This window comes from Python bivittatus, unplaced genomic scaffold (assembly GCF_059951505.1).
Source record: "Python bivittatus isolate LINGU-HERP-01145 unplaced genomic scaffold, Pbiv_v1 ctg000480_np1212, whole genome shotgun sequence".
Lineage (NCBI taxonomy): Eukaryota > Metazoa > Chordata > Lepidosauria > Squamata > Pythonidae > Python > Python bivittatus.
In genome coordinates this window covers 32,041,980-32,069,180 of record NW_028277075.1, presented here as the reverse complement: position 1 = coordinate 32,069,180, position 27,201 = coordinate 32,041,980, and the positions used below count along the sequence as shown (strand labels likewise).

The following is a 27,201-nucleotide window of genomic DNA, read 5'->3' as shown; positions in this document are numbered from 1 at the left end:
GCTCTTTTTCCACAGATTTCTTCTTTAGCAAAATTACACTGTGAAATCCTTTTCTGTTTTTCCTTTCCTTCCAAAACTAAACACAATTAGTTAGAAAATATTTTAGGCTGGCATTTATCTTACCCCTTAGGGCTAGTTTTCATGTCAATGCTAGAGATGTATTTTTCTAGTCGCAGCCTTCCCAAATGCAATAATTATTTTCACTTTTGCTGTTTTGCTACTGTATATGTGTATAGTGTTTTAGATGCAATTTTAATTTATCTATTAAAATCCTCACTCTAGTATGTTTTTCTAAGTCATCCTAGTGGCATTTTCCTTCTGTTCTTGTGCTTATTTTGTGGATTCATACTGGGAATAGTTGTAATTTTGGAAAATGTTTAGAAATAATGCTGAATGCTGTTTCTGTGTTTGGTAAAGACCAAAGACTGACAGATTGTTTTGAGGTGATTTACTCAGTGTAACAGGAAATGCTTAATCAGTTGTTAGGCCTTCCCTGCTTTTCCTTCACCACTGGAGTTAATTTAAATTGCACTGAGCAACTTTAGTATAGTTGTACTGAAAATGGAACCTAGGCTAATAAGGATGAGTCCTTTTCTGCATATGTACTCCTCTTCAGGAAACACACACACACAAACACACCCCTTTTGAACACTTGAAAGCCCAGGCTGTGGACAGATTGTCCTGGAGAAGGTCTAACTATGTGCTTGCTAACAGTTGACCCCAACTTGATGGCACATAACCAATCAATCAATCTAAAAATTTAAACACAGCAGCAATATAATACGGAGTCCTATAAACAATGATAATTTTGAGATTCTTTTGCACGGCACTTTGTTGGGATCACGGTCCAGAGAAGAACAGGTAGACTTCAAAAATGAAATGGACAATCCTTTCTCCTCCATCTTACTGCAGTTCTGCTAGATCAAAGGACGCTCTGAAATGGTGTGTTGTGGATAGCAGCAAGATGGAGGAATTAGAATAATTTGGCAGGCCAGGTTTGTGCAAGCTGGTGGCATTCTTACTTTGAAGATTATTTCTGAAGCCAAGCTACATTTTATGATTTAGCAGTGTATGTACTTTTGTGTATTAGTGAATGCACAACAGATTATTCATACATTTGTATAAGAGCATGTTAATCATTCTCAAATAGCAATACTGATCACTGACAGAAATAACCCATACATCATAAGAATGGAGATTAAAAAATCCCATGATTAACATGTTTCCAAAGAAAATATAAATGCAGAACCATATCCTGCAAATTCCTCCCATCACAGTGTAGGAAAGGATAAGCTGATCTCTTTTATTCTGTATCAGGCCTGCAGTCCTTTACCTCCTTGTACTGTTACCTAGTTAGGATTAGAATATATTAGTACTAGAAATTAAAAATGCCACAAAGAAGATACCAATCCTCTTTACAAGTCATGGAGGTCTAACAGACCATGATAGTTAATAATAGTCAAAGCAGGGAAAGTGGCTGCTTTGGGGTCTATAGACTTGGAGGCCCTGGACTCTCCCTTGTCCCACATTTTCAATAAACTGCAAGGGTCCCATAGGACCAGTAGCAGAGGTATGGCATGAAAAAGGGGGGGGAGGAGTCACCATTACTACTTTTCTTCCTCTGCTATTGCTCCCAGGTTAGCTGTCATCTCAGCAGCAACAGCATTGCCACCATTATCCTCTCCTCAGTTGGGGAAAAGATACTTTATAGTGACTGAAGGAGTGGAATGAAATCCTTGCAAGGGTCCAAGTCCACCACTGAGGGGGCAGGGGGAGGGTTCAGTACCTGAGCTTTCACAACCCAGGGAACTGATCTGAGAGATCTATGTTAGGACCTAGAGATGTGTACTTATATTCTTGCTAACAGCAAAGAAATGTATTAAGAAAGCAATCAAGCATTTAAGTGGGTTAATAGATCCATTAGATCCATTTGCTATATTATAATAAAGATGCATCAATAGTTTTGCCAGAATACCAGAGAATCAAATCAGTTCTCACAAAAAGTGAACACAAACTCCACAAACAACTCATTATGGCAACACTGTCTATATAGACCAAAAAAAAAAAGAAAGAATTATAGTTAGGGTTAGTTAGTAAGAGACCACGGAAATGTCTTAGACACTATTTATGGCCACTTTCATTTTTGTACTTTCTACTAAAAACAGTATTTATGGATATTGTGTATCTGTACTTAATTATGCAAGCTGTCTCTTATTTGCCAGTTCACTGGAATCATCCAGTAATGTTAAAAGGTTGGAGAAAACAAATCCTTTTTTAATTATTATTCCATAAGAAGGTGGTACTGGTGGGAGACCACAGCATTCTTATGTTTTCTAGCTGAATTCTCATTAAAGACAGACACAGAAAGATAAGTGGCTGGCTGCTTAAACTATGGGAGTACACACCAATGTTCAGATTAATTTCATATATGGAAAACAAGTTTGATGTTAGTTTCAATTTTACCTGGAAACAGTTTATAGAGTTCAATTCTGTACATGTCCTCTGACACATCCAAGGTTTGGGTTTTATTGAAATAAAGGTTCTAAATTCTTTAACTATGATTATTTATTTCTATTATGTACAGTGCATTTGGAAAGTATTCAGACCCCCTTCACTTTTTTCAATTTTGTTATGTTGCAGCCTGATACTACAATTGTTCAAATTCATTTTTTTTCTCATGGGGTACTCACTCAGTACCCCATAATGACAAAGTGAAAACAGAATTTTAGAAATGTCTGTAAATTTATTAAAAAGGAAAAACTGAACTATCACATTGGCCTAAGTATTCAGACCCCTTGGAACAACACTTGAAATTTAGCTCAGGTGCCTCCCATTTCTCTTGATAGTAGCTGAGCTGTTTCTACACCTTGGAGTCCACCTGTGGTAAATTAAATTGATTGGACATGATTTGGAAAGGCACACACCTCTGTATAGAAGGCCTCACAGCTGACAATGCATACTGTATCAGAGCAAAAGCCATGAGGTCAAAGGAACTGCCCGCAGAGCTCAGAGACAGGATTATTGCAAGGCACAGATCTGGGGAAGGCTACAAAAAAATGTCTGCTGCACTGAAGGTTCCCAAGAGCACAGTGGCCTCCATCATTCTCAGATGGAAAAAGTTTGGCACAACCAGGACTCTTCCAGGAGCTGGTTGCCTGGCAAAACTGAGCAATCGGGGGAGAAGAGCCTCAGTAAGAGAGGAGACCAAGAACCCGATGGTCACTCTGACTGAGCTCCAGAGATCCTGTGTGGAGATGGGACAAAGTTCCAGAAGGACAATCATCACTGCAGCCCTCCACCGATCTGGGCTTTATGGCAGAGTGGCTAGACGGAAGCCTCTCCTCAGTGCAAAACACATGAAAGCTCACTTGGAGTTTGCAAAAAAGCACCTGAAAGACTCTCAGACTGTGAGGAACAAGATTCTCTGGTCTGATGTTATGTCTGGAGAAAACCAGGCACTGCTCATCACCTGCCCAATACCATCCCAACAGTGAAGCATGGTGGTAGCAGCATCATGCTGTGGGGGTGTTTTTCAGCAGCAGGGACTGGTCAGGCCTGGTCAGGCTTGAGGGAAAGCCGAATGGAGCAAAGGACAGAGATATCCTCAATGAAAACCTGTTCCACAGTGTTCGGGACCTTAGACTGGGCCAAAGGTTCACCTTCTAACATGACAATGATCCTAAGCACACAGCCAAGATAACACAGGAATGGCTTAGGGACAACTCTGTGAATGTCCTAGAGTGGCCCAGCCAGATCCCTGACTTGAACCCTATTGAACATCTCTGGAGAGACGTGAAAATGGCTGTCCACCGACAGTCCCCATCCAACCTGATTGAGCTTGAGAGGATTTGCAAAGAAGAATGGCAGAAAATCCCCCAATCCAGGTGTGCAAAGCTTGTTGAGTCATACCAAAAAAGGCTCGAGGCTGTAATTGCTGCCAAAGGTGCTTCAACAAAGTACTGAATAAAGGGTCTGAATACTTATGCCAATGTGATGTTTCAGTTTTTCCTTTTTAATAAATTTATAGACATTTCTAAAATTCTGTTTTCACTTTGTCATTATGGGGTACTGAGTGAGTACCCCATGAGAAAAAAAATGAATTTGAACGATTGTAGTACCAGGCTGCAACATAACAAAATTGAAAAAAGTGAAGGGGGTCTGAATACTTTCCAAATGCATTGTAGATCTCTTAGCTAATCTAAACTTTTATTTTAATAATAAATACATCAGGTTTGGAAGTGCTAAAGTGTAAACTATTGTGAAAATAGCTTTATTTGTGTTTTAATACAAGTTGATATATAAGGATAAAATTGAGGTTCTTTTCCCAGTGGAACAGCTTGTACTTTCTTTTAATTTTATCTTATGAGAGTCAGGCAGCATATAAATTGAATAAATAAATTGGGGCTACGATAATTTTGCTTATAGTATGTAAATCAGTTTTCTGCTCACACAGAGAACAATGCTTCATTTTCTATAGAGCCTTGGGCAATTTTTAAACTAGGCTTATTTTGAATAGTTTAGTGTGATGTTTCTTTCTTATTTACCTATACATATAGCTTGCTTGCACAAACAAATGGGTATATTTTCAGCTAAAAGATTTGGGTTATTTGGAATACTACAATGTGTTCCTTCAATGTGCTGAGCCTGTTTATACTTAAGCTGCTAGCTGCACAGCAGCAGTTTAACTGACTTAAATGTTTCACAATAAAAGTTTCTGTACCAGCTCATTATATATCAGTTGGTTGTTCTTTTCTGACGGGAGAAGAAGATGAGAAAAAGAACTAGAGAAAGACGATGGGACAAACTCTGCAAACAAATGTTTTGATATGAGTATTCTCCTCTTTTACGAAAAATGAAGTAACAGAACATACCAAAACATTTGCTCAGATTGGTCTGCTTGTCAATGAAAACCTTCGCAGAGACAACATTCCCAAAAGGCATGAACATCTGCAGCAGGTCTTGGTCCCCAAACTCCTGGGGAAGATGGTAGATGAACAGATTGGCTCCCTCTGGACCTTTAAAATATCAATTTAGAAAGAGATTAAAACAAGCAGAACTTCTTGGATTTTAATACAGAGAATTAAAGGAGATGTGAAAACATGTTTAATCAACAGCCAAAACTCATGCTGTTAGTGAAAAATCTGTCTTCTGCCAGAAAGCAACATCTGATGATGTTAAAAGTGATAGTTAGTACTCATATTTAAATAAGAACTCAACAGGTAGCAACAGAGTAAGAATAAAAAATACATAAAAGAATTAAAGGATCATTATTTGTATTTACAGTCAAAGATCAGAAATACTAAAACAAATCTTGATAAATTTTAGCCCAGTTCAGGAAGTTGCAATGCTTTAAAGTTGATAAGATAAGGCTGTACTTGTTCAATACAGTCCAAGTAGGGATGGGGCCAGGCTGCAGAGCTCCATCACTCTTTCTATGTTAAAGCCCACACCTTCAGATTAATGCTTCAATAGGGTTTTCATGCATTTTAAATCTGATGCAATTGCAATGAATATATGATCTGTGACCCATGAAGTAGCAGCACTAATTCAAACCTTACATCACCCCAAAACTCATTAGATGGCCTTTCACTAAACGAAGATGCTTTTCACTAAACCAAGATTTTGTCAATTTTACTCCTCCAATTTGCAATGGTTAACAGCACTGGCCAAAAAATGTGCAAAGTACAGTGGGGCAAAAAAGTATTTAGTCAGCCACCAATTGTGCAAGTTCTCCCACTTAAAAAGATGAGAGAGGCCTGTAATTTTCATCATAGGTATACCTCAACTATGAGAGACAAAATGAGAAAAAAAATCCAGAAAATCACATTGTCTGATTTTTAAAGAATTTATTTGCAAATCATGGTGGAAAATAAATATTTGGTCACCTACAAACAAGCAAGATGTCTGGCTCTCACAGACCTGTAACTACTTCTTTAAGAGGCTCCTCTGTCCTCCACTCGTTACCTGTAGTAATGGCACCTGTTTTACCTTGTTATCAGTATAAAAGACACCTGTCCACAACCTCAAACAGTCACACTCCAAGCTCCACTATGGCCAAGACCAAAGAGCTGTCGAAGGACACCAGAAACAAAATTGTAGACCTGCACCAGGCTGGGAAGACTGAATCTGCAATAGGCAAGCAGCTTGGTGTGAAGAAATCAACTGTGGGAGCAATCATTAGAAAATGGAAGACATACAAGACCACTGATAATCTCCCTTGATCTGGGGCTCCACGCAAGATCTCACCCCGTGGGGTCAAAATGATCACAAGAACAGTGAGCAAAAATCCCAGAACCACATGGGGGGACCTAGTGAATGACCTGCAGAGAGCTGGGACCAAAGTAACAAAGGCTACCATCAGTAACACACTACGCTGCCAGGGACTCAAATCCTGCAGTGCCAGACGTGTCCCCCTGCTTAAGCCAGTACATGTCCGGGCCCGTCTGAAGTTTGCTAGAGAGCATTTGGATGATCCAGAAGAGGATTGGGAGAATGTCATATGGTCAGATGAAACCAAAGTAGAACGTTTTGGTCTAAACTCAACTCGTGGTGTTTGGAGGAGAGAGAATGCTGAGTTGCATCCAAAGAACACCATACCTACTGTGAAGCATGGGGGTGGAAACATCATGCTTTGGGGCTGTTTTTCTGCAAAGGGACCAGGGCGACTGATCCGTGTAAAGGAAAGAATGAGTGGGGCCATGTATGGTGAGATTTTGAGTGAACACCTCCTTCCATCAGCAAGGGCATTGAAGATGAAACGTGGCTGGGTCTTTCAGCATGACAATGATCCCAAACACACCACCCGGGCAACAAAGGAGTGGCTTCGTAAGAAGCATTTCAAGGTCCTGGAGTGGCCTAGCCAGTCTCCAGATCTCAACCCCATGGAAAACCTTTGGAGGGAGTTGAAAGTCCGTGTTGCCCAGCGACAGCCCCAAAACATCACTGCTCTAGAGGAGATCTGCATGGAGGAATGGGCCAAAATACCAGCAACAGTGTGTGAAAACCTTGTGAAGACTTACAGAAAACGTTTGACCTCTGTCATTGCCAACAAAGGATATATAACAAAGTATTGAGATGAACTTTTGATATTGACCAAATACTTATTTTCCACCATGATTTGCAAATAAATTCTTTAAAAATCAGACAATGTGATTTTCTGGATTTTTTTCCCCCATTTTGTCTCTCATAGTTGAGGTATACCTATGATGAAAATTACAGGCCTCTCTCATCTTTTTAAGTGGGAGAACTTGCACAATTGGTGGCTGACTAAATACTTTTTTGCCCCACTGTAACTGTACAGTTTAAGGATACTGTATGCAAAAACCACTATGTACTTTCTCATAAATAAGAAATTATTAATGCTGGTTCCAAAGATATGATTGCAAGTGTTAAAATAAAATACTATATATATTAATTGTAAAAATGTAATGCATCTCTTTGTTGAGTGAAAGATACAATTAAACAGAACTTTAGAATTAGATGTTTCAGAGTAGCGACAATATTCTGTAAAAATGTCTGTAAAATGCACTATGAGATGTTTAAAAATCCCATTTTTTATCCATAACTTCTGATTCTATATCATTGGAGAAGAATGTTTTGGGTACAGCATAACACAGAGAGCTCAGGACAACACTATCTCAAGGACAAACCTTCTGAACACTGCCTCCTACTTACCTTCCTTCTGACTTCCTGCTGCACCAATACTCTGCTGGGTTAAAAGACTCTGGTTATAGAGTGTGGGCAATGCAGCAGCAGCGTATTGCTGAATCCCAGAGTATGCCTGAGTTAGGGCCTCCATTGTGCTCCCTGTGCCATTTGAAAGGCCACTGCTGCCTAGCCCTCCATTTAAGGCTGCCATTCCTGCGCAGAAAAATGGAATAAATGTTATTTTTCAATAAGGTTTCAAGTAAGGTAATTTATCAAGTAAGGGAAATTGAGACACGGGTTTGAAACAAGCAAAGCAGATGGATTCTTAAGTGACTTTTTCTTACAATGCATTGAACTTGCCTGCTAAAGAGCCAACATTCAGGCCTGCAGTAGCCCCTGCCAGTGTTTGCAGTGCTCCAAGAGAAGCCATTGGGTTTACTGAGGAACTGCTGCTGGAACTGGGTGATGAACCTGCTATTAAAATGAGAGAGTTAAAACATCAGCAACAACTTCCAACAATATCAAAATGACTTACTGCTATCTCTGAAAGGCTTAAATAAGGCACATTCAGAATACTTCTAAAATACCAAAGTTCAGTGGAAAGTGGCCAGGGAAGGTAGGATAAGCCTCCCTCTTCCTCTTCTATTTTCCCAAAGAAAGTTCCAGTGAACTGTCATCACTAATCTTTAATCCTGCAGCCTCTAGCTTCTAAAATAGGTCTTTTTTCATTTGCGTGAGGTATGAGTCAAGTAAGAAATATCAGGAGTTTCTACCAGCATTCAGAAGGAATCCTACTGTTTTTTGCTGAGATGAAAATTGCAATAGAAGCAAAACCTCTGAAATATCTGTATGGTACCCAATGTCCTGCTTATCCAGAGAGCTGGAATCATTTGCCCCTTGCAAACTCTCAAGTGAATTTATTAGTATCTAAGCAGAATGACCCAGGCCACAGTATTCTTTCTTTTGCCATCCCAAAATATTGATGGCTCAGTGACTGATTGTGTTCCATATATACGTATACATACCATACTCTGGTATCATACCTTAGTATGGCGACAAAATCTGAGGAGGAGAGGTGCAAGAGGTGAGTCAAGAAGAGGCAGGTTTAATTTTAAATTCTAGTGGTTTTCTTAAGTTTCCATTTATTTTCTTCCATATCTAAAATTACTATCATTTAGTTCCATTCAACAGAAATAAAAGAAGTTTCCAACATCAAGCTAAGCAATTGTGTAGCTTGCTTTTCATCTTATATATTTCATGATATGCAAATGAGACTAGGAATAAACCATCCCTTGCTTTATAGAAATAAACCCCAGTTTGACAGAACGGTCTGTTATTGGCTTGCTGTGATTCATGATGTGAAAACTTGTGTAAGTGTCTCATTAATGATTTTATGGATTATTCTTGGTAAGTTTTTTTGCTCCATCCATTCAGTGCAAGGTAAGAAAAAGGGAAATAAACGATTATTACTACACTTATCTATAAGACTGACTGGTTTGTTCAAAAAGCATGGTTAAAGCAAGCCATGACTTAGTATAATGTACAAATAATGTCACTGTAAGACCAAAGTGCTCCAAATCTCAATTTTCAAAAATCCTATCTGCAAAGGAAATCCCAGAGAATATAGTAGAACATTTCAGACAAACTGTGATGTTCACTGAACAAATGGACAGATAGATCAATTATACTTACAAACAATACATATCCTCTTGTAAAATTTAAGTAAGTTTTCTGTGTGTCTCTGTGAATATGAATGCATATATAGACATATATATATATATATACATTGCATAGCAAAAACACATGACTACTCAGCAAATTAGAAGCACCTGCTTCCTTGTTTTTTCAATCATCCACACATGTTCTGGGGTGTCATAATTAATTCTCTTCATAAAGGACAGGGTTTAATAATTAAATCATGGTAACTGGTTCTACTGTTATGTATGAAGGGGGCAAAACAAGTTAAATAAATAGCAAATAAATAAATAAAACAACTCCCTTACCTGAACTGGTGAGCACACTTAATGGACTGTTGGAAGAGTTGAGTGCAGTTGTTCCACTTGGGGTGTTCTGGGCTGCGCTAGCTGCAGCTGCTAATGCAGCTAGATTCTGCAATTGCATTGCATTCAACCCTGCAATACATCAATCAGTGCAGTATGTCTGTTTCCATACCATTAACCGTAAGATCACTGGTGGACCCAGCAGCTGCATCAATCAGAAATGGTTTCTGGTGCAGAATGAAGTTCAATAGCCTTACTATTACAAACCCAGACTGAACAAGAACTCCTCCTTACGTTTTACACATGGATTAACATCATCTTAGACAACATTGGGCAGAAGGCAAGAAAGGAAAAGGGGACAATCCATCAGTGAGACTAGCTGCCTCCTAGCTCCTTTTTTAACCATTCTTAAAGCAACGGAAAATACTTTGTAACATCAAAGGGGGGCCTAAATTTGCTTGCCTATTTCCATCTCTTTTTTCTTTTTGTAGTGGTTGTTAAAAACAACAACACTGCTTTGTCATTTCATAACTGATAAGGCCATCAACTCATGCAACACATTACTTCGTTATACATTTTATTCTTCCTGTTCAAGTTGTCTCAAAGTGGCTTCTTTTCTGTTACCCTCATTACCCAATTTTTCTTTCAAATTAAAAACGTATCAATACAGCTTTGATTCTTCCTTAATGGAAGAATTTAATTTTTTAAAATGTTTTTAAATACTGTATTCTATACATTTAATTATCTAACAGTAGGACAATGCTAAATTATAGGAACTTGGACAGACAGAAAAATTACCCTTCTTTCAAAAATAAATAAAGATAAAAAGTTGATCAGACAAAAGTACCAGACATATCAGCACAGTAAAATTAAAGAAAGTGTGTCTTGACACATGATGTGCATATTGAAGCAATATGTTTCATGTAGAAATCATGCTAGGTCTCCAGTAGTTAATGTGTCTATTGCATAGGTCATCCAAGAACCAAAGATGGTAATCAACTCCTTTTGTTAACAAAACAGCTATTTTCAGTGGATGACTCCCCTACCACAACCGCAAATTCCACAGTTTCATTATGTGTTATTTAAGAAAAGCTTTCCTTCTATCATTCCTGAATCTCCCTTCATTTAGTTTCAGTGATGACCCTTAGTCCTAAGACAGGGAGAGAGGCTGAAAAAAATCATCACTATCCATTTTATCTATGCCGTGAATGGTTGTATATACCTCCCTCATGTCTCCCCTATCCCTTTTGTTCCAAGCTAAAGAGCTCTGATTGCTGCTGTCTCCTGACCTGCTCTTTTCTGCACTGTATCTAGCTCTGTAAGATGTAATGACCAGAAATATAACCCATACACCAAGTATGGCCTCACCATGAATTTGTATAAGAACACAATTGTATCAGCAGTTCTATCTTCAATTCTCTTCTAATGCATGAAATTCACTCTCTCTACTTTTTAACAGCAGCTCACATTGGACTTGAGATTTTTATTGAGCTCTCCACTATAATTCCAAGATCCCTTTGCTGGTCAGTCTCTGCCAGCTTGGTTCCCATTAATGTACAGGTGAAGTTTCGATTTTTGTGCCAATGTACATCATTTTACACTTATTTACACCAAACTGCATTTGCCATTTTGAAGCCCATCCACCCACTATAGAGAGCTACGTTTTTACTACTCATAAACATGTTATCATCACCAAATATGTTCACGATAATTCTATATCAAAGGCGTTTTGATAATCCAAGTATACAGTACCTAAGGGATCAGCCTTGTCCTCGTGCTTGCTGACATCCTCAAATAGTCTAGAAAATCAGTGAAAAAGACTAATCTTTTTGAAAGCCATACTGGCTCCTTTTCAGTAAGTCATCTTCTACATATTTTTTTAAAAATTCTAACAATACTTTCAACCATTTCCTTCCAGAACAGGTGTTACATTAACTGGCTCATAATTTCCCTTTAGTGTTTCTTGATTCTTTTTTAAATAGTGAGTTTAGATTGGCACTCATTCCCACACAATGGAAAATAGCCAATTTTAAAGAGAAGTTGCATATATTTGTGAAAAGATCATCTATTTCATATTCATATTCAAGTTAAAAACTCTTGGGGTTGATACTATCTGTGCCTGAGCTCTTTTCTTGTACAGATCTGTCTTCACTAATATTAATATATCATAGCACACCAATCATTTTTCACTTTGATTCTGAACCTATTTGTCAGATCCCAAGAGGAAAGAAGAGAAACTCACCTCCCATTGGGTGAAGGTTGCCCAGTGTGTTCAAATTCCCAGAAGAAGCAGCTGCTGTCTGCTGAAGGAGCTGTAAATAAAGCTAGACATTACACCAAAAACAGAACAAGAGTGAGAATGAGGGCTGGCTCCACTTCTGGGAGACACTGCACTACACCACAGCCAGAATGCCGTTACAAGCACAATTCTTGCTGACCACACATATCACCAATACACACAAAGCAGCAGCAATCCCATATCAGTAAGAATGCTATTAGAAAAGGAAAACTCCAATTGTCCATGCAATTCCAGGTGAAATATTTTCCCTTAACTCATGACTAGTGTGCCACCAATGGTCTAACTGGACACAAAGGACAGTTTCTAACACTGGTGAAACATCATCTGCCAACTCCTTCCCACTCAAGTACCCCAAATGTATTCTGGGAGGAGACAGAGTAAATAAAAGCAAGGGAAGAAGGCTATGAATGCAAATCCACAGGTAACAGTAATATCTACACACATATTGCAGGGTACTGTGCAAGTTGACAGAGTACTGTATATAGTACTGTAGTGAACAGAATAGTCAACCTTCATTTCTCTATTTACTTCATAAATGAAAAGTTCTACAAGATAGTCCATAAGTCCTCAACTAGATGCTACTTTCCTCCTCACCAATGTAAGCACAGAAATCCTATTATATGGCAACACTTCAATGTCTAAAAACACATTTCAATCATCTGTACTTACCACTAATACCAAAAATATTTTGAGTTTACAACAGAGCCTCAGAACGAGAATACTTGCAAACAAGAAATGTGTGTAAACTGTTTAGAAAATGATTCTGAACAGAAACTGTCAAGTACACTCACTGCCAAGTACTGGGGTCCAAGTGTGTTCAGTCCAGCCAAGTTTCCCCAAACAGAGGCAGCACTAATCTGTTGCATCTGTTGCTGGAGTTGCTGTGCGATTCGTTTCTGTTCTTTATCTTTCTGAGTATCTGCAAATTTCACTACGATGGGAGAAGAGCATCCCTGCAATACAATTCACACAGCTGGAGCTTTTGTCATCTTTCCAAAATCCTAGCAATTTACATTCTTTAAATTCTTGCTTTAAAAAGAATACACATTCAGAAACTGTATCTTCTTTTTAAAGCAACCTGTCACATTCCAAAATTCCAATGCAGATCCTTTCTTGTATCATACATGACATATCTTTCCTATTTTGCATACAACTGGAGAGAAGTGTGGGTATATGCCATACAGGGGGTATTAACCAAGGGATGTTAGCACAGTAACTGGAAAGCTGAAACCAAACATCTATGTATGATGATTTGGAAGCTGTTATTACCACCCATGGATGTTACAGATACAATTTTAAAAACCCTTAAAATCTCATAAAAACAGTTTAATATATAGTGATTTAACTGCTTCTGTGAGATTTTTAAGGGATTTTTAATACAAACTAAAATGTCTGGCTGAGAAGGGAAATATTAACTCCTTGGGTAATACTGCAAAGAAAGAGGCCAAGTGCATCCTGTAGCTTGGAAGCAAAACATGAAAAGAATCTCAAGTGAAGGTATCTTTAAGAGGGCCTCTCCTGTTGAGTTTAATGGCTGGCCAGGTTTACATTGATTGTTTATAAAACAATCCTCAGACAGCTAGGCCCTAAATGGTTTAGGACTTTAAAAGTTAAAACTAACACTTTAAATTGTGCTTGGAAAACAATTCTCAATATTGAGCTGCAAACATAAAAGTCTCTCAAAATTCACATTTTTTACCTCCATGGTCTGCGCTTGATGCATTGCTTTGATTGCTGTTTGCGCCATAGCTCTTGTTGTAAAAGTCACAAAAGCGCAACCTGAGAAGGGGATACAATCAAAATTAACCAGCAGTTTATCCAAACAATAAAAGCTGAACAGAAGGGACATCTTGCAAACTTCTAAAGCTTCCCAATTAAATACAAGGGGTGTGTATGTGTGTGCACATGAGGGAGGATGGGGGTGAGGAGAGAGAAAGAGGGAGAGAAATCTGAAGGAGAAGCCATCAGTCTGTGTGTACCTCGGCTTAAGCCATCAGGACCCCGTAGAATTCTGCATTCTTCAATCTGACCAAAGGAGGAAAACATCACTCTGATATCATTTTCATTGCACTTCTTTGAGATCATCCCAATGAATAGTTTCCTATCTTCCACTGCTAAGGGAAAAACAACAACAAAAGTGAGGAAAGCGGCTTGACTATTTACACGATTGAGTCAGTTATCCTTGATTCTATAGCACAATCCAGCAAAATTTACTAAAGTGCCCCAAAATAAAGAACAAGTCATAAACATCATAATGCTTTGATCTCTCTCCCTCTACATTCTGCAAATCTACAATTTAAATCTAGAATTTCTGATCTAGAGCAAGATTCAGAAAAGCTATTCTATTCTCCTACAGTCCAGCAGGAGAACAGTGTACAAAAAGCATCAAACTGGAAACAAATGTTTTGAGTTTGAAACAGTCCGTTCCAACGTTATTGGAAGGGTTTCAAACTTGAAGCAGCCTTCTTCTGAATGTGAAATACAAATGTTTGGATTTCTTATTTTGCTTCTCAACAGAATAGCATGAAACTGGGAAGAGAGACAGAATGCTGTGAGAGGATGTAATTCATAGATGGCACTGTTGGGTTTCTGAGCTCCTTTAAAATTCTTTTTTTTTTTTTTAAGTGCCTGTAACTTGCAGTTTTGGCATAGAATGCAATGAATGTTGCAACAATAATGCGATAGAACACACCAAGGCCAAATTTCAGATAGATATGTTGAGGGTTCTATGCAAAGTGAGTAAGTATTTGTAAGGAATGATGTTGCCTCTTCTTAAATACCAATCTTTGTAGGCAGAAACGTTAAGTGTAATGAATTAACTGACTTTTTTCCCTTTAAAATCTGGATGGCCCCAACCATGCCTGCCTTTCAAACAGCCTTGAAGACTTAGCTCTTCCTTCAGGCACTGATCAGAAGGTAATGTAAGATAATTGAATGTATGAACTGTCTTTTGGTGCAACATGTTTTCATTTTCTGGCTTATTATTTGCTGGTTTTAACTTTTTTGTTAGCTGCTCTGAATGCATATAGTGAGTGGACGGCCATATAAATCAATATAACAAATGGACAAACTCAACCCAGTTTTACCACTCACGATTATAATAATCATAAAACTCAGGATGAGAGGCTGGCAACAATGAAGTGGAGTAATTAGTAAAGTTCTTTCTCAACTCTCAAGGTCTTTTTGTTCCATAAGATACTAATATTGGGTAACCTGATTACACAAATCATTCTTATCTGAAGACAGACCTATCTATTCATTGAATCTAACACTCCCCCCTCCTTCCTGAGCATGGAATTTTTACCCAATTAAACAAAAGGCTTTTGTTTTTTGGGCAGCTGCTGGGCCATTTCTCATTTGTGCATGGCTGACCTCTGGAGAAAACGATCAGGATCTGAGCTTCATGGAAGTCCAGAAGTGGGGCCATTAAACCTCCCACAAGTAAATTAAAATTAGTTCCCAATTCCCTGAAGTCTTGCATGATCTGGAGTTGAGTTAGATGCACATCTGCAATGCTACTTTCCCTCCCTTTTTTTCAAATAAACTTTTCTATTTGTTCAAGGCTATTGGGGTAAAAAACATTTCAATTTCAAAATGTTAATGTTGAGTTTGAAACAACCATGTTATGGTCAAAATGGGACATTGCAGTCATCCTAGGATATTTCCAAAAGGTCTCAAACAACCTGGTTTTAATGCAAACAGCTGTTTCCATCCTGAAATGGGGCATATCAAATTTGAAATATTTTGTACAACACTATTCAGAACCTATTCTAAAAACTATTACAGTACTTAAATTCATCCCAATTCTTTTAAGTGCACTGAAACAGTTTCATTTCGTTTCATTTCATTTCATTTCATTTCATTTCTGTATATACACTGGCTTCTATTCACAGAAACTGTGTTTTCTTTGACACAGCAATGAAAGTAAAATACTGTGGTGAAGATGGTCACTTAGCTCACCTGCAGGAGAGAGGATAATCAATGCCTTGAGATAGTTTTTCTTACCCTTAAAGTGCACGTGCATGGCTTAGTAACCTACTTGACATGAGATGTATTGGTAATCTCATGTAGAAGAAGCCAGCTACTCTTTTCTAAACTAGAACTAGGGACTTTTTACATTATAGACTAATTTTGATTGTAAAAAGCCTTTTACACACACTCACCATTATTCTTTTCACTGTCGGCTGGCTTCATTTGAATGGGATGGTGCATCTGTGATAAGAAAGCAATGGAGGAATATTACATTGTCCAAAGTAAACTATTTGGAATATGCAAAACACTTCAAATTCAAAATGTTTCCAGTTTGAAACAATCATTTCAAGCTTAGCATGGGCTGTTCTGTCCATTCCTGAAGTATTCTGAATTTAAACTAGCCCTATTTGTGCTCAAATCACTTCTAGTAAGGCTTGGAACTATTGGATTAGTAACTGAAATGGGGCATTTCAATCTTGAAAATATCACTCATACACAAAATAATACTCTATTAATTTGAAAGATGTTACAGTCAGGGACTTATCATTCTATTTGTAAAAATATCACTCAAAACAAATAGATGACTTATTTTGTAACGATAGGACAAAGGATGCCACAAAACCCACTAGGGAAAATGTAGTACTTCCAATGAGGATTTGCTAATAGACTAAATTAACAAGAAATAATATAATTTGTCATACCCCTGGGAGGATCTTCATGTTATGAAGAGCATTCTGTGCTTCTAGTGCAGCTTTACGGGTATAAAATGTAACAAAACAGCACCCTATGAAATAAACAAATTCTGTAACACATATTAAAAGCTACTTCTAAAGCCTAAATTACTTCACCAGTTAATTATATAAGTCTGAACATTTCTAGCAACCTAATTCTGAACTTTTTTGAGTCACATAATACACATTTTGAATGCTTTAACTCAGCAACATATTCCAGGTATAGCCTTCACATGACCACTAACAATTTTTTGTAAGACTGGAAGGCGTCTATTTCAAGAATCTCAGCTAACTAGAAATTAATTTCTAGTGGAATGTGTGATGTGGAAAATATCTAATCATAGACAGTGCTTAAACAATCTAGGCTAGATCCAGAGGTGCCCTACACAAGGTGGATACTTTTACTGGAAGAAGGAGATTTTTATTAATTCACTCTACCATGCAGTTTCTTATGCTACAATGGTTTCAATATCTTTCTGAATAATAAAATAGTTCTTGATGCTTCAGAAGATGGGGGGAATAAACTTGTTCTGCAGATGGATCCATTCTGGATCAGACAGCATATTTAAAATGTTACATGCTTGTTAGGTCTTGTTAATACATGTTTCACAATGAGTTGGTAAAGTGAACAATAAAATAAATATTTCTTCTGATTGTGTTTATGGGGGGGAAAGGCAAACAATCTGCAAGTAAAAAGCAGAACAAGATGGCTTATTATATTTTTCTAAGTTTCTTTTCCAGCATTACTACTCCAACATCCCCTGCCCACAATCTGAAGTGACACAGAATTCTATTTCATTCATTCTGCCACATGAGACTGCCAAACTATAATTCCTAGAATATATAATTGGCCCAATAAAAATTCATCTGCTATTGAAATAAACTGCTCACACGCCTCATTTATGACTCACATAATATTTTAATACAATAATGTGATGAGTGAACTTTTTCCTACCCGTTTCCTCCTAGCAAATTAGTAGTTTATAAACTGGACTGGATGAGGGGTCAGAACAATTTTCAGTCTTATATAATTTCCAGCGATGCTTTGAGAGCCTTGTGTATACTATGAAACCAATCTTGCAGAAGACTTTCAGTAGATATTAATTGGACACAAATTGTTTGTGAAACTTCGTTAACATGTATCACTGTGAATAACCAAATAATGTGAAAAATAAGCTCTATTTTACTACATTAAAGTATATACTAATAGAAGTGGATGACACCAGTAAGTGCCTGGAAACACATATGTTGGTAAAAATAATGGAAACAATTGGATGAAATTTTTAATGTAAACTACAGTTGATGCCAACCATTAAGTTGTTTAGTACTATGTGTGACCCTAAGTGCAACCAAATCTTGCCTTTCTAAAACTTGAGGGTGCTACAATATTGTCCATAATTTATGGAGGATATCATTACATGGCCCATAAAACACAAATCAATGTGACTAACCTATAGAGAAACATGTTTTTTTTTGTTTTTTTTTACTGAGTTTAAAGCATCTAATTTCAGAACCAACACTTCCTGTTGGGAAAAAAAGCTCTCACCTTTGCTCTGAGGAGGGTTTTGGCTTCTGTCTCGCAGGACATTAATTTCATAGACAGCACCATACTGTTCAAATAGATCTCGCAAGTCTTTTTCAGACCAACTCCGTGGGACCTGGCCCACAAACATCTTGATGGCATCTAGGTCTGGTTGGTCAGGATGATCCAATGTGCCATTCATTTTCTTTGAGCTATATGAGTCAATGAGAAACATCTGGTAAGTGATTTCACTGGCAAGATTCTGGTCAATCTTCTACTTGATGTATTAAAATGACTAAAACTAAATGTATTTAAATATTAACTTGCAAATTTGAAATATTCAGAGAAAAAAGTTCAGGATAACTTTTTTCTATACAAAAAAGGTGATTGATGACTCACTGCCTTCTCTCAAATATGTTTGATGGTTTTTAATTTTATTTAGTGTCTTATAAATGAAAACTTTTTAAGATAAATAATCATTTGAATACAAGTAAGAGTAGGGCAGATAAATACTTTAAAATAACTTAATTTTAAAATCAGCAATGGTTGTTCTAGCGCATAATGGCAAAAATATATTTCAAATATTCAATACAATTAACTGTATATATGCTATATAAATGTGACATATAAATAGGTTCATAATGATTTTAAAAGTATATATATTTTAATCTATTTTAATTAATATTTATTCTCTATTAATTAATATTTATTCTTTTATTGTAAACCACCCAGAGTTGCTCTGCAGTGAGATGGGCAGTGACAAATTTGAAATATAAATAAATATAAAATATCTGCTTTTTAGGTACTCAATTCATTGTTCCATTTTTAATGTAAATTAACCTGAAAAAATCTTACTATATAATTGCTTTATATACTTATACTTCTAAAAATGAAACTGCCTCTGGATACTGAAGAATACTTATGCAGGTTACATCAAACCATAAGAATGAACTTTTATTAGAAATTAATATAGGATCTTTTGCACTAGTGAATAAATTGTGATTTAAATAATGAAGATGAGTCTTCTTGAAAAGTGATTTAAATCAGATCCATCCTGAAAGAGCATCTGATTTGGTGAAATGTACCTAAGAACTGATATTCTTTCAATCTAATTAACTTAGTAAGAAAAATTATCAAAAACAATGAACAGAAAGATTGCCTTCCTAAATACTGAAAATATGAGTGCTCACCCAATTGAAGCTAAAGGTATTAATGTGCTTAAGTGAATCCTAAAAGTTACTAATATTTCAAAAAAGAAACCTAAAGGGGAACCATAGAAAGAAGCCCAGTATGCATGCATACATAAGAGCAATAACAAAACAACAAAAATACCACTAACTAGCTGAAAACCAAAAAAAACAAAAATCTGATAGGAGACATGGAATACTCTGAAGAGGATGAATGGCTGAAATCCTGAATAACAGCACTCCTATTGGTAGATAAATTATCTACTGCCTAGACTACTGTTATTTTTATTATTATTACATTTTTATCCTGCCTTTTTATTTATATATTTAATACTCCTGCCTCCTATTTTTCCCACAACAACCCTTTGAGATTGGTTGGGCTGAGAGAGAATAACTGGCCCAAAGTCACCCAGCCAGCTTTCATGTCTAAGGCAGGCCTAGAACTCAGAGACTCCTGGTTTCTAGGCCAGCACCTTCACCACTACACCAAACTGGCTGTCTATATAATATGATAAGATTTTAAAGACACAGGTACCTTTGAAGTTGCAACCTCTGAGGAACTAGAGAGAGGTTTATTAGGCCAAAAGAAAAAACATACCAATTCTAATTTCTTACAACCAGAAGAGAAAACAATTTAAAGTATCTTGTAGTGGGGGTTTATACATGAGAGAAATAGGATTAAGGGGATATCCCCATTATCTTAATTAACATCTCTCTCTCTCTCTTTATAAAGCTGCCCAATTCTACAACAGCTCTGGACTGTGCACATTTTTTAGACATATATTACATATATTAACTGCTCTGTGTGGGTATCTGAAATGTGCTCAATGGTTGGGTGATACTTTAGCAGCATTATTAAGCAGGCTGCTGCTTGAATGAAATGATGGTCCATCTCCTCTGTGATATATTATATGAACTGCTTCCTCTTCTTTTTTCCTTAATTTCCTTTTCTCAACTTCAATATATATCCTAGCCATTTCCTTTTTATATTTCTTTTTGAGGGGACAAGTGGAGCATGCAATCCACCTACTTACAGGATCCTTATAATACTACTACACTAGAATATAACCTCCTGAGATCTCAGCCAATTCAGCTTCACCAATAAAGATACTAACAAGACTTACAAAAACAAGGACCAAGATTCCAGTTAACAAATACATAAAAATACAATAATTTCAGGAATCAGTTATCATAAATCTGTGGTGCTTTTCATGCTACTGGAATGGCACAATGGAACGATCACTCAAGAGCAACTGGCAGATGAGCCTAACAAAGGGATACTTCAATGTAACATGGAGATGGGGAACACCCACTGGGTCTCTAAATTGGCTGCTGTTCAAAGCAGGAGGCTCATGGCCACCATATCTGGATCTGGCAAAGTTTACAGAAGATAATGGGAATAATTTTTTTCCTGCTGAACTAAACAACTAAACTAGGTAGTATCAAGGGAAATGTCCCAATTATTTATCTCACCTTATGAATCTTATACTTCTATTTAGATCATAATTTTCTAATGGAAGGACATAATTAAAATTGAACAGAAATTCAGGAAAAAAGGAAGCCATATTTAATTCCAGAAGACAACAGGATTTAACATATGGTATTATAATTCTACAATAATGAAAAGATATTGAGAACTGAAACTTAAAAAGGTTAAGAATGATTACTAATCACTTAAAGACAAGCATATGCAAAGCATTAACTTCAACAAAACAAAACAAGTATTATCATCAGGTTACATTATTTATGCTGCTAAACTCTCTAAAATCCTGAAAAGAAAAAGGGACACATTGTGATGGAATGGACTTATGAAGGCCATGCTCAGAGAGATAAGCGTGTTCTTAGCCCCCAACAGGAGCACAGGAAGTTCAAGAAGATGAGGCTGGCATCTCCCTAAGGAATTCATGGTGTTGTGGCTGGCTGGCTTGGGAACTTGGGTTCAGTCTGGTGAGATTCTGTCTTGAGGTGGAAGCTAATAAACGCAACAGAACTGTATTTGCATTGTCTCTTGGAGTTCTTTGGGCTGAACCTGACACACATATAGAAAATAGAAGGAGGAATGCATAATGAAAGGTAAAACAAAGCACTCTCCTTATTTTTTCTTCCATTATAGGAATGGACTATAGGAACTGTATCAGAAAGGCTAAATCTCAGAATGAGCTGCAGCTAGTTAGAAATAAAAGGAAAGGCAAAGTGGATGCAGGTCCATTGCAAGGAGAAAGTGGTGTACTGATAATGAGAGATGATGTGAAGGTACAACTTTTTAACTCCTATTTTGTGCCAAACCTCTCCCAGAAGCGAAATATAGCTCCAGCTGCTCATTATTATACCATGAGAGGGAAGGAGGGAACTGAAGTTTAGGTTAGAGAAGGAGAGAATAAAAGAGCATTTAGCTAATTTAAATAGTCTCCAGAGCCAGATGGATTGTATTTTAGGATACTGAAGGAAGTAGTGGAGGGGATTACAAAGCCACTCTCAATAACCTTTCACAACTCTGGAAGACTGGCAAGGCCCTGGAAGACTAGAGGAGAGCAAATGTCATCCCCATTCTTAGAAAGGAGGAAAAGAAGGACCTGGGAAACTGCAGACCTGTCAGTAGTTTCATCTATAATGGGCAAGGTCCTCTAACCGATTATGAAATAGCACTTTAATGGACATGCCTGAATTAACAGGAGTAAGCCTGCATTTGTTGCAAACATATCATGCCACACAATCCTTATCTCCTTCTTTGATAGAGCTACTAGCTTAGCAGATCAGTCTTAGATGTAGTGACCATTGACCTCAGCAAAGCTCCTAACAAACTATCTCATGATGCTCTCCTTTAAAAATGGTAAAATATGGCTGAGATGATCATACTGTTAGATGGACTCATATTGGCTAAAGGACTGAATCCAAAGAGCACTCATTAATGGCTCCACTTCAGCTTGGAGAGTAGTATCAAGTGGACTGTTACAAGGCTGTGTCCTGAGCCCCGCGCTGTTTAATACTCTGATCAGTGACTTGGATGAGGGAGTTGAGGGGACTCTGATTAAGTGTGACACAAGGCTGGGAATGATGGCTAATACTTTAGAGGACAGAAGATTCAGAGAAGTCTAGAAAGGATCAGGTAATGGGCTGAAATGAACAGAACAGAATTTAACAGGGAGGAAGTGAAGTTCTACACCTGGCAGGAAAAATGAAAAGTACAAGTATGGAACGGGGAAGATACTTTGTAGTAGTATATGTGAAAAGAATCTGGGTGTCCTTGTCAATCACAAATTAAACATAAGGTAGCAGTATGATGCAGTTACTAAAAAGGAAGATACTATTTGGGGGCAGGGGCATTAACAGCAGCACAGACTCCAGATCATGGAACCTGATTGTTCTACTCTGCATTGGCTAGACCCCATTTGCAATAGGGGTCTAGTCCTAGTCACCAAAAAAAATTTTTTTTTTTAAGGACAGTGACAAATTGAAGCAAGTTCAAAGACAACTAAGATGGTGAAGTGTCTGGAAATCAAGACCTAAAAGGACCAGTTAAAGGATCTGGCTATGTTCAACCTACAGAAGAGATGACGGGGGGAGGGGAGCGCAAATGGGACAGGATAACAGTCTTCAAATATCTGAAGAACTGTCACACTGAAGATGGGATAGTCTTATTTTCTATTGCCCGAAAGGCCAAGACCAGAACCACTGGGTTAAAAACCTTAAGGAAGTAGGTTCTGGCTAGATTCAGGAAGAATTTCTTGATCGTACGAGCTGTCAGTCAACAGAACAGGCTGCCACAAGAAAATTATACTTTTCCTTTGCTGCAGGTTTTCAGACATAAACTAGATGGTAATCTGTTAGAGTTGTTTTATTGGATTCTGCACTGAGAAGGGGATTGGACTAGAAGACTTCTAATATCACTTCTAATTCTATGATCCTATGAAAAACAATTCTTTCCTTTTGTTAATAATTACAACGTACCTATGTTACCAGAGGTGCAAATATCCATTCATTAGGCCTAAAGGGCTTAGGGTCAAAATGTTTAAAGGCCACTTTCTTCCAAAACCTGTCTATCTCACAAACTGTAAAGCCTTTCTCTATGGTTGAATGATAAGAATTGATGTTGATGGAGGTAAGAGAAAGGACCTTAACTAGGCACATCTACACAATGGAACTTTTCTCCAATATACTAGACTGCACCCTCTTTACTAATCTTTCATTGTTTAATAAATACAGTTTTATTTAGAATAGTCATGTGTTATAAGAAATGTAAAATACATATAATTCCTTATTTCAGTTGCTATATCAATATGCTTTTACTACACCGTCTTTTTCTTTTGTTTTTTATCTACTTAATTATTAGCTGTTTTTGAGAAATGTGCAAACACCAGAGGAGCAGTATAATTTTTTTATACTAAATAAAAAGGAAACGGTTACTTGTATCCAGAAATAACACTCCAAATGCAGAAGTATTCTTTTTCTTCCATAGGAACCAGAGAGATGGGCAGCCATATAAATTGGATAAATAAATAAATGAGATTTCTGCTGGAGAAAATGAGAAAAGGACCTTCCATGCTTTTATACACGTAGTCCTCAGTTAACAACCACTCATTCAGTGACCTGGATCAACTGGGCCTTCCTATCATTCAACCATAGGGAAAGGCACTGATTTACGATGGCGCTGAACAAACAGTGGTTATGACCAGCCCTCAAAGTTCTGGCCATCTCAGCACTCCCGCGGGCATGTGAATGCAATCTGGGTGCTTGGCAACTGACTCACACTTACGAATGGCTGCAGTGCCCCACGGTCATGTGATCGCAATTTGAGACCTTCCCTGCTGGCTTCTCACAAGCAAAGTAAATGGGGAGGCAAGCAGGGAAAGTCACAAGTTGCTTGGGTAAGTCTCCACCACCCTGCACCCTCCCCCAGCCTGTGTGCTCAAGCTGCACCTCACCAGCCACCTGCACACCCTCGCATACTCTCCCCAAGCTTCACTGTGCTCATGCCACCCCAGCCACTCACACACTCTCCCCAACCCAGCAGCAGCCACCCCAAGCCTTGCCACATTTTTGCCTCCCATGTACACTCCCTGAGCCATGCTGCACTTGCACTGCACCTCCCCAGCCACTTGTGCACCCTCACCAAGCCTTGCTGCGCTCACGCTGAGCCTCCCCAGCTACTTGCACACCCTCCCCGACCGCTCGCGCACTCCCCACCTGGCAGCAGCCACCCCAAGCCACGCCACACTCGCGTCATGCCTCCCTGGACACCCACGCATCCCCTTGCTCCCTCTCCCACCCAACAGCAGCCACTTACCTGCCTGCCAGCCTGCTTGTGAGCCACCTGGGACTTGCAACTTCCTGCCAGCTTCCCCACAGACTTTACCTGTGGGAAGCCAGCAGGAAGTTGTCATTGCTAAATGATGCTGTCACATGATGTCGCACTTTATGACTGCATTGCGTAGTTATGGAAATTCTGGTCCCAATTGTCTGTGTAACTCAAGGACTACCTGTACGCCCTGCAGTTGTATTGGTGCTGATGAATTTCCAGCCAGAATGGCTAACTGGAGAAAACTGTTTTAGTCTAGAAGATTCTCTAACCCTCCAGAGAAATTTTTAAGGACTACCAATGCAAAAAAATTTAAAAGACTACCAATGCAATCAGAATTGAGCTCCAGCAAACATAATAAATTATTTTTAAAATATAATGATTATAAATTAATATGATGATGTCATCTTTGGCTTTAAACTGGGAAGTCTGGATTTTGGCCTACAGATATAAAATGAAAAATCACAGAATCCACATTGGTATTCTAGCTTCATGAAATGTCTGTTTATGATAAAATAATAGGCAATCAACTAGCTGGCATTCCAGTTGTAATTTCAGAGAGAGATGCTGTTCAGAATACCAAACACAAACTGTAAACAAACTTGGTTACTAAGAGATCCAGTTTCTTTCACTTTGGGGAATTCTATATAAAAATCCCAATAGATGTTGCTTCTAGCATGGACATATTGTTTCATTTATTCTGAGATCTTAATTAGTCTCAAAACATTTAAGCATCTGGATTACAAATCATACATGGCCTGCAAACATTTGCCCCTCAGCCATGAACCTAAGTTCTTGTGGTGACCCTATGGGATGTAGAATGACTAAGTCTATGTGATTTACTCATTTTGGAGGAGTATGTAAAAAAAGTTTGAGAGGTAGAGTACAGGAGCATGAATTATATATGGGCATACATCCCTTCGTAAAATGTAGATAGCCATTCATTTTTTAATTCATAAACTTTGTAATTGGTAGAAATGATAAAATAGATATATTTCAAATAAAAGTTACCTCAAGGCAATCAAAATAAGGCTAAATGGATTTTTCCCTAGAAACCTGCTACTAGCAAGATGCTAAGCTGCCATAGATACTACAGATAAAGTACCCACTGAGGGTTGCACTACTTTCAATGACAGCTGTCTCCTTAATGCATTCATGCTTTTCAATCAATAAAAGAAATTTCTTAAAAATCCCTATATTCTCTTCTTGGAGATATAAATAATTAAATTTGAATTGGGTATACAATATTCATTCCCTTTCTTGACAGTTCTCAACTCAGTTTCCAATTCAATTATGTGCTTCGACATGTTTAGCAGAAAACCATACTATTTATGAATCCCACTGTACCACAAATCTCAAGTTCCCAATGTTCTATGTCTAAAAACAGTGAGATAATTTAATTTTTTTAATTGAACAAACTGGTGAAAGATTCTTCATTTACGCTCTCACTCTCATTAAAGTCCAGACTGAAGAACCTTCACCTCATGGAACTAATGTGACCCACCAAAGCCATCCATCTAGCTATCAGAGCCTCATTTTGAGCCTCTTGTACACCTCCCTGGGAGAATGCTTCAGAGTAGTGTTACTCCACTGCTCCCACCTTGCCAGGCTTTTTCCCTTAAACATATATGACAGGCCAAGTCCAATACAAAGAGAGAACATGACAGCAAGAAATGCCTTCAAGTACTTGCTGCTTGGCACTACATCCATCTTACACATTCCTAAAGATAACCACTTCAAGTGTGAGCTCCCTGGGAGGAGCTACTCTAGAAGTAAGTGTCTGAATGATAAGCAAGGGTAGTGTTTATATTCCAGACTCAGTGTCATTGTCCAGTCTATAAGAAGGAGAGGACTTGATCCAGCTTTTGGGGCTCAAGCTGTTTTTCATAACTGCTTTAAATGGCCACTACAAAGTAATAAAATATGCTAAATTTTAAGCAATTAAAAGCATTTTGAGAATAATTTTAGCTAACAATTTCCATGACATTAATCCTTAAACTAACAAAAGCCTGCAAAGGTTAAGAGTTTAAGCAGAAATTGCTTAAGTATTCTTCTTTAATCTTTTTTTATATTGTATATGATTTTCCTTCCCCTTTAATATATATTTTGTATTTGAGGTTTAGAACTGAAATAGGACATGTATATAGGGCAATTTTTTTAACTATTCAAGGAATGTGCAACATAGTCTCCCAGGAAGTGCCAACATCTACACCTTCACTGACCATCAAAGGAAAAAACAGCACGGATAATTCAAGTGAGCTTTGAAGTATAATTTTAGTGCTACTTTCAATATTTTGTCTAATGGCTGTTATCACCTTATGCCTAATTTTTGAAACCCAACAAATATATTTAATGTACTATTATGTGTTCTAGTACTTTAAGCTTCAAAGTTTTTTAACTTAAAAATATTTATTTTTTAATTAATTCAAAGTGGAAAAAATAAATTTAAAGAAAAGAATTGCATCTTGCTTATTTTAATGAAGATAGGGGATAAGCTCCACCAGACAAACAGAAGAAATTACAGTTGATCTTAAGCATAAAGTTTAG

At 37.6% G+C, this 27,201-nt stretch overlaps 1 protein-coding gene across 8 annotated transcripts in view; it reads right to left on the bottom strand.

The window, feature by feature from the left end:
- CELF1 (CUGBP Elav-like family member 1) overlaps positions 1–27,201 on the bottom strand; it is a 52,554-nt gene that overhangs the window by 9,058 nt on the left and 16,295 nt on the right. Inside the window, exons 3-13 of one of the 8 annotated variants that reach the window (XM_088145634.1) lie at positions 18,196–18,383; positions 16,620–16,702; positions 16,110–16,158; positions 13,926–14,060; positions 13,646–13,725; positions 12,738–12,899; positions 11,890–11,971; positions 9,651–9,779; positions 8,008–8,121; positions 7,675–7,860; positions 4,872–5,015 (exon numbers count right to left, since the gene is read on the bottom strand). In XM_088145634.1, coding sequence (XP_088001760.1) covers positions 4,872–5,015; positions 7,675–7,860; positions 8,008–8,121; positions 9,651–9,779; positions 11,890–11,971; positions 12,738–12,899; positions 13,646–13,725; positions 13,926–14,060; positions 16,110–16,158; positions 16,620–16,702; positions 18,196–18,383 — 1,352 coding nt within the window. The remainder of the gene's footprint in view (positions 1–4,871; positions 5,016–7,674; positions 7,861–8,007; positions 8,122–9,650; positions 9,780–11,889; positions 11,972–12,737; positions 12,900–13,645; positions 13,726–13,925; positions 14,061–16,109; positions 16,159–16,619; positions 16,703–18,195; positions 18,384–27,201) is intronic. The other 7 variants (XM_088145635.1, XM_088145638.1, XM_088145639.1 and 4 more) reach the window with 7 other exon arrangements.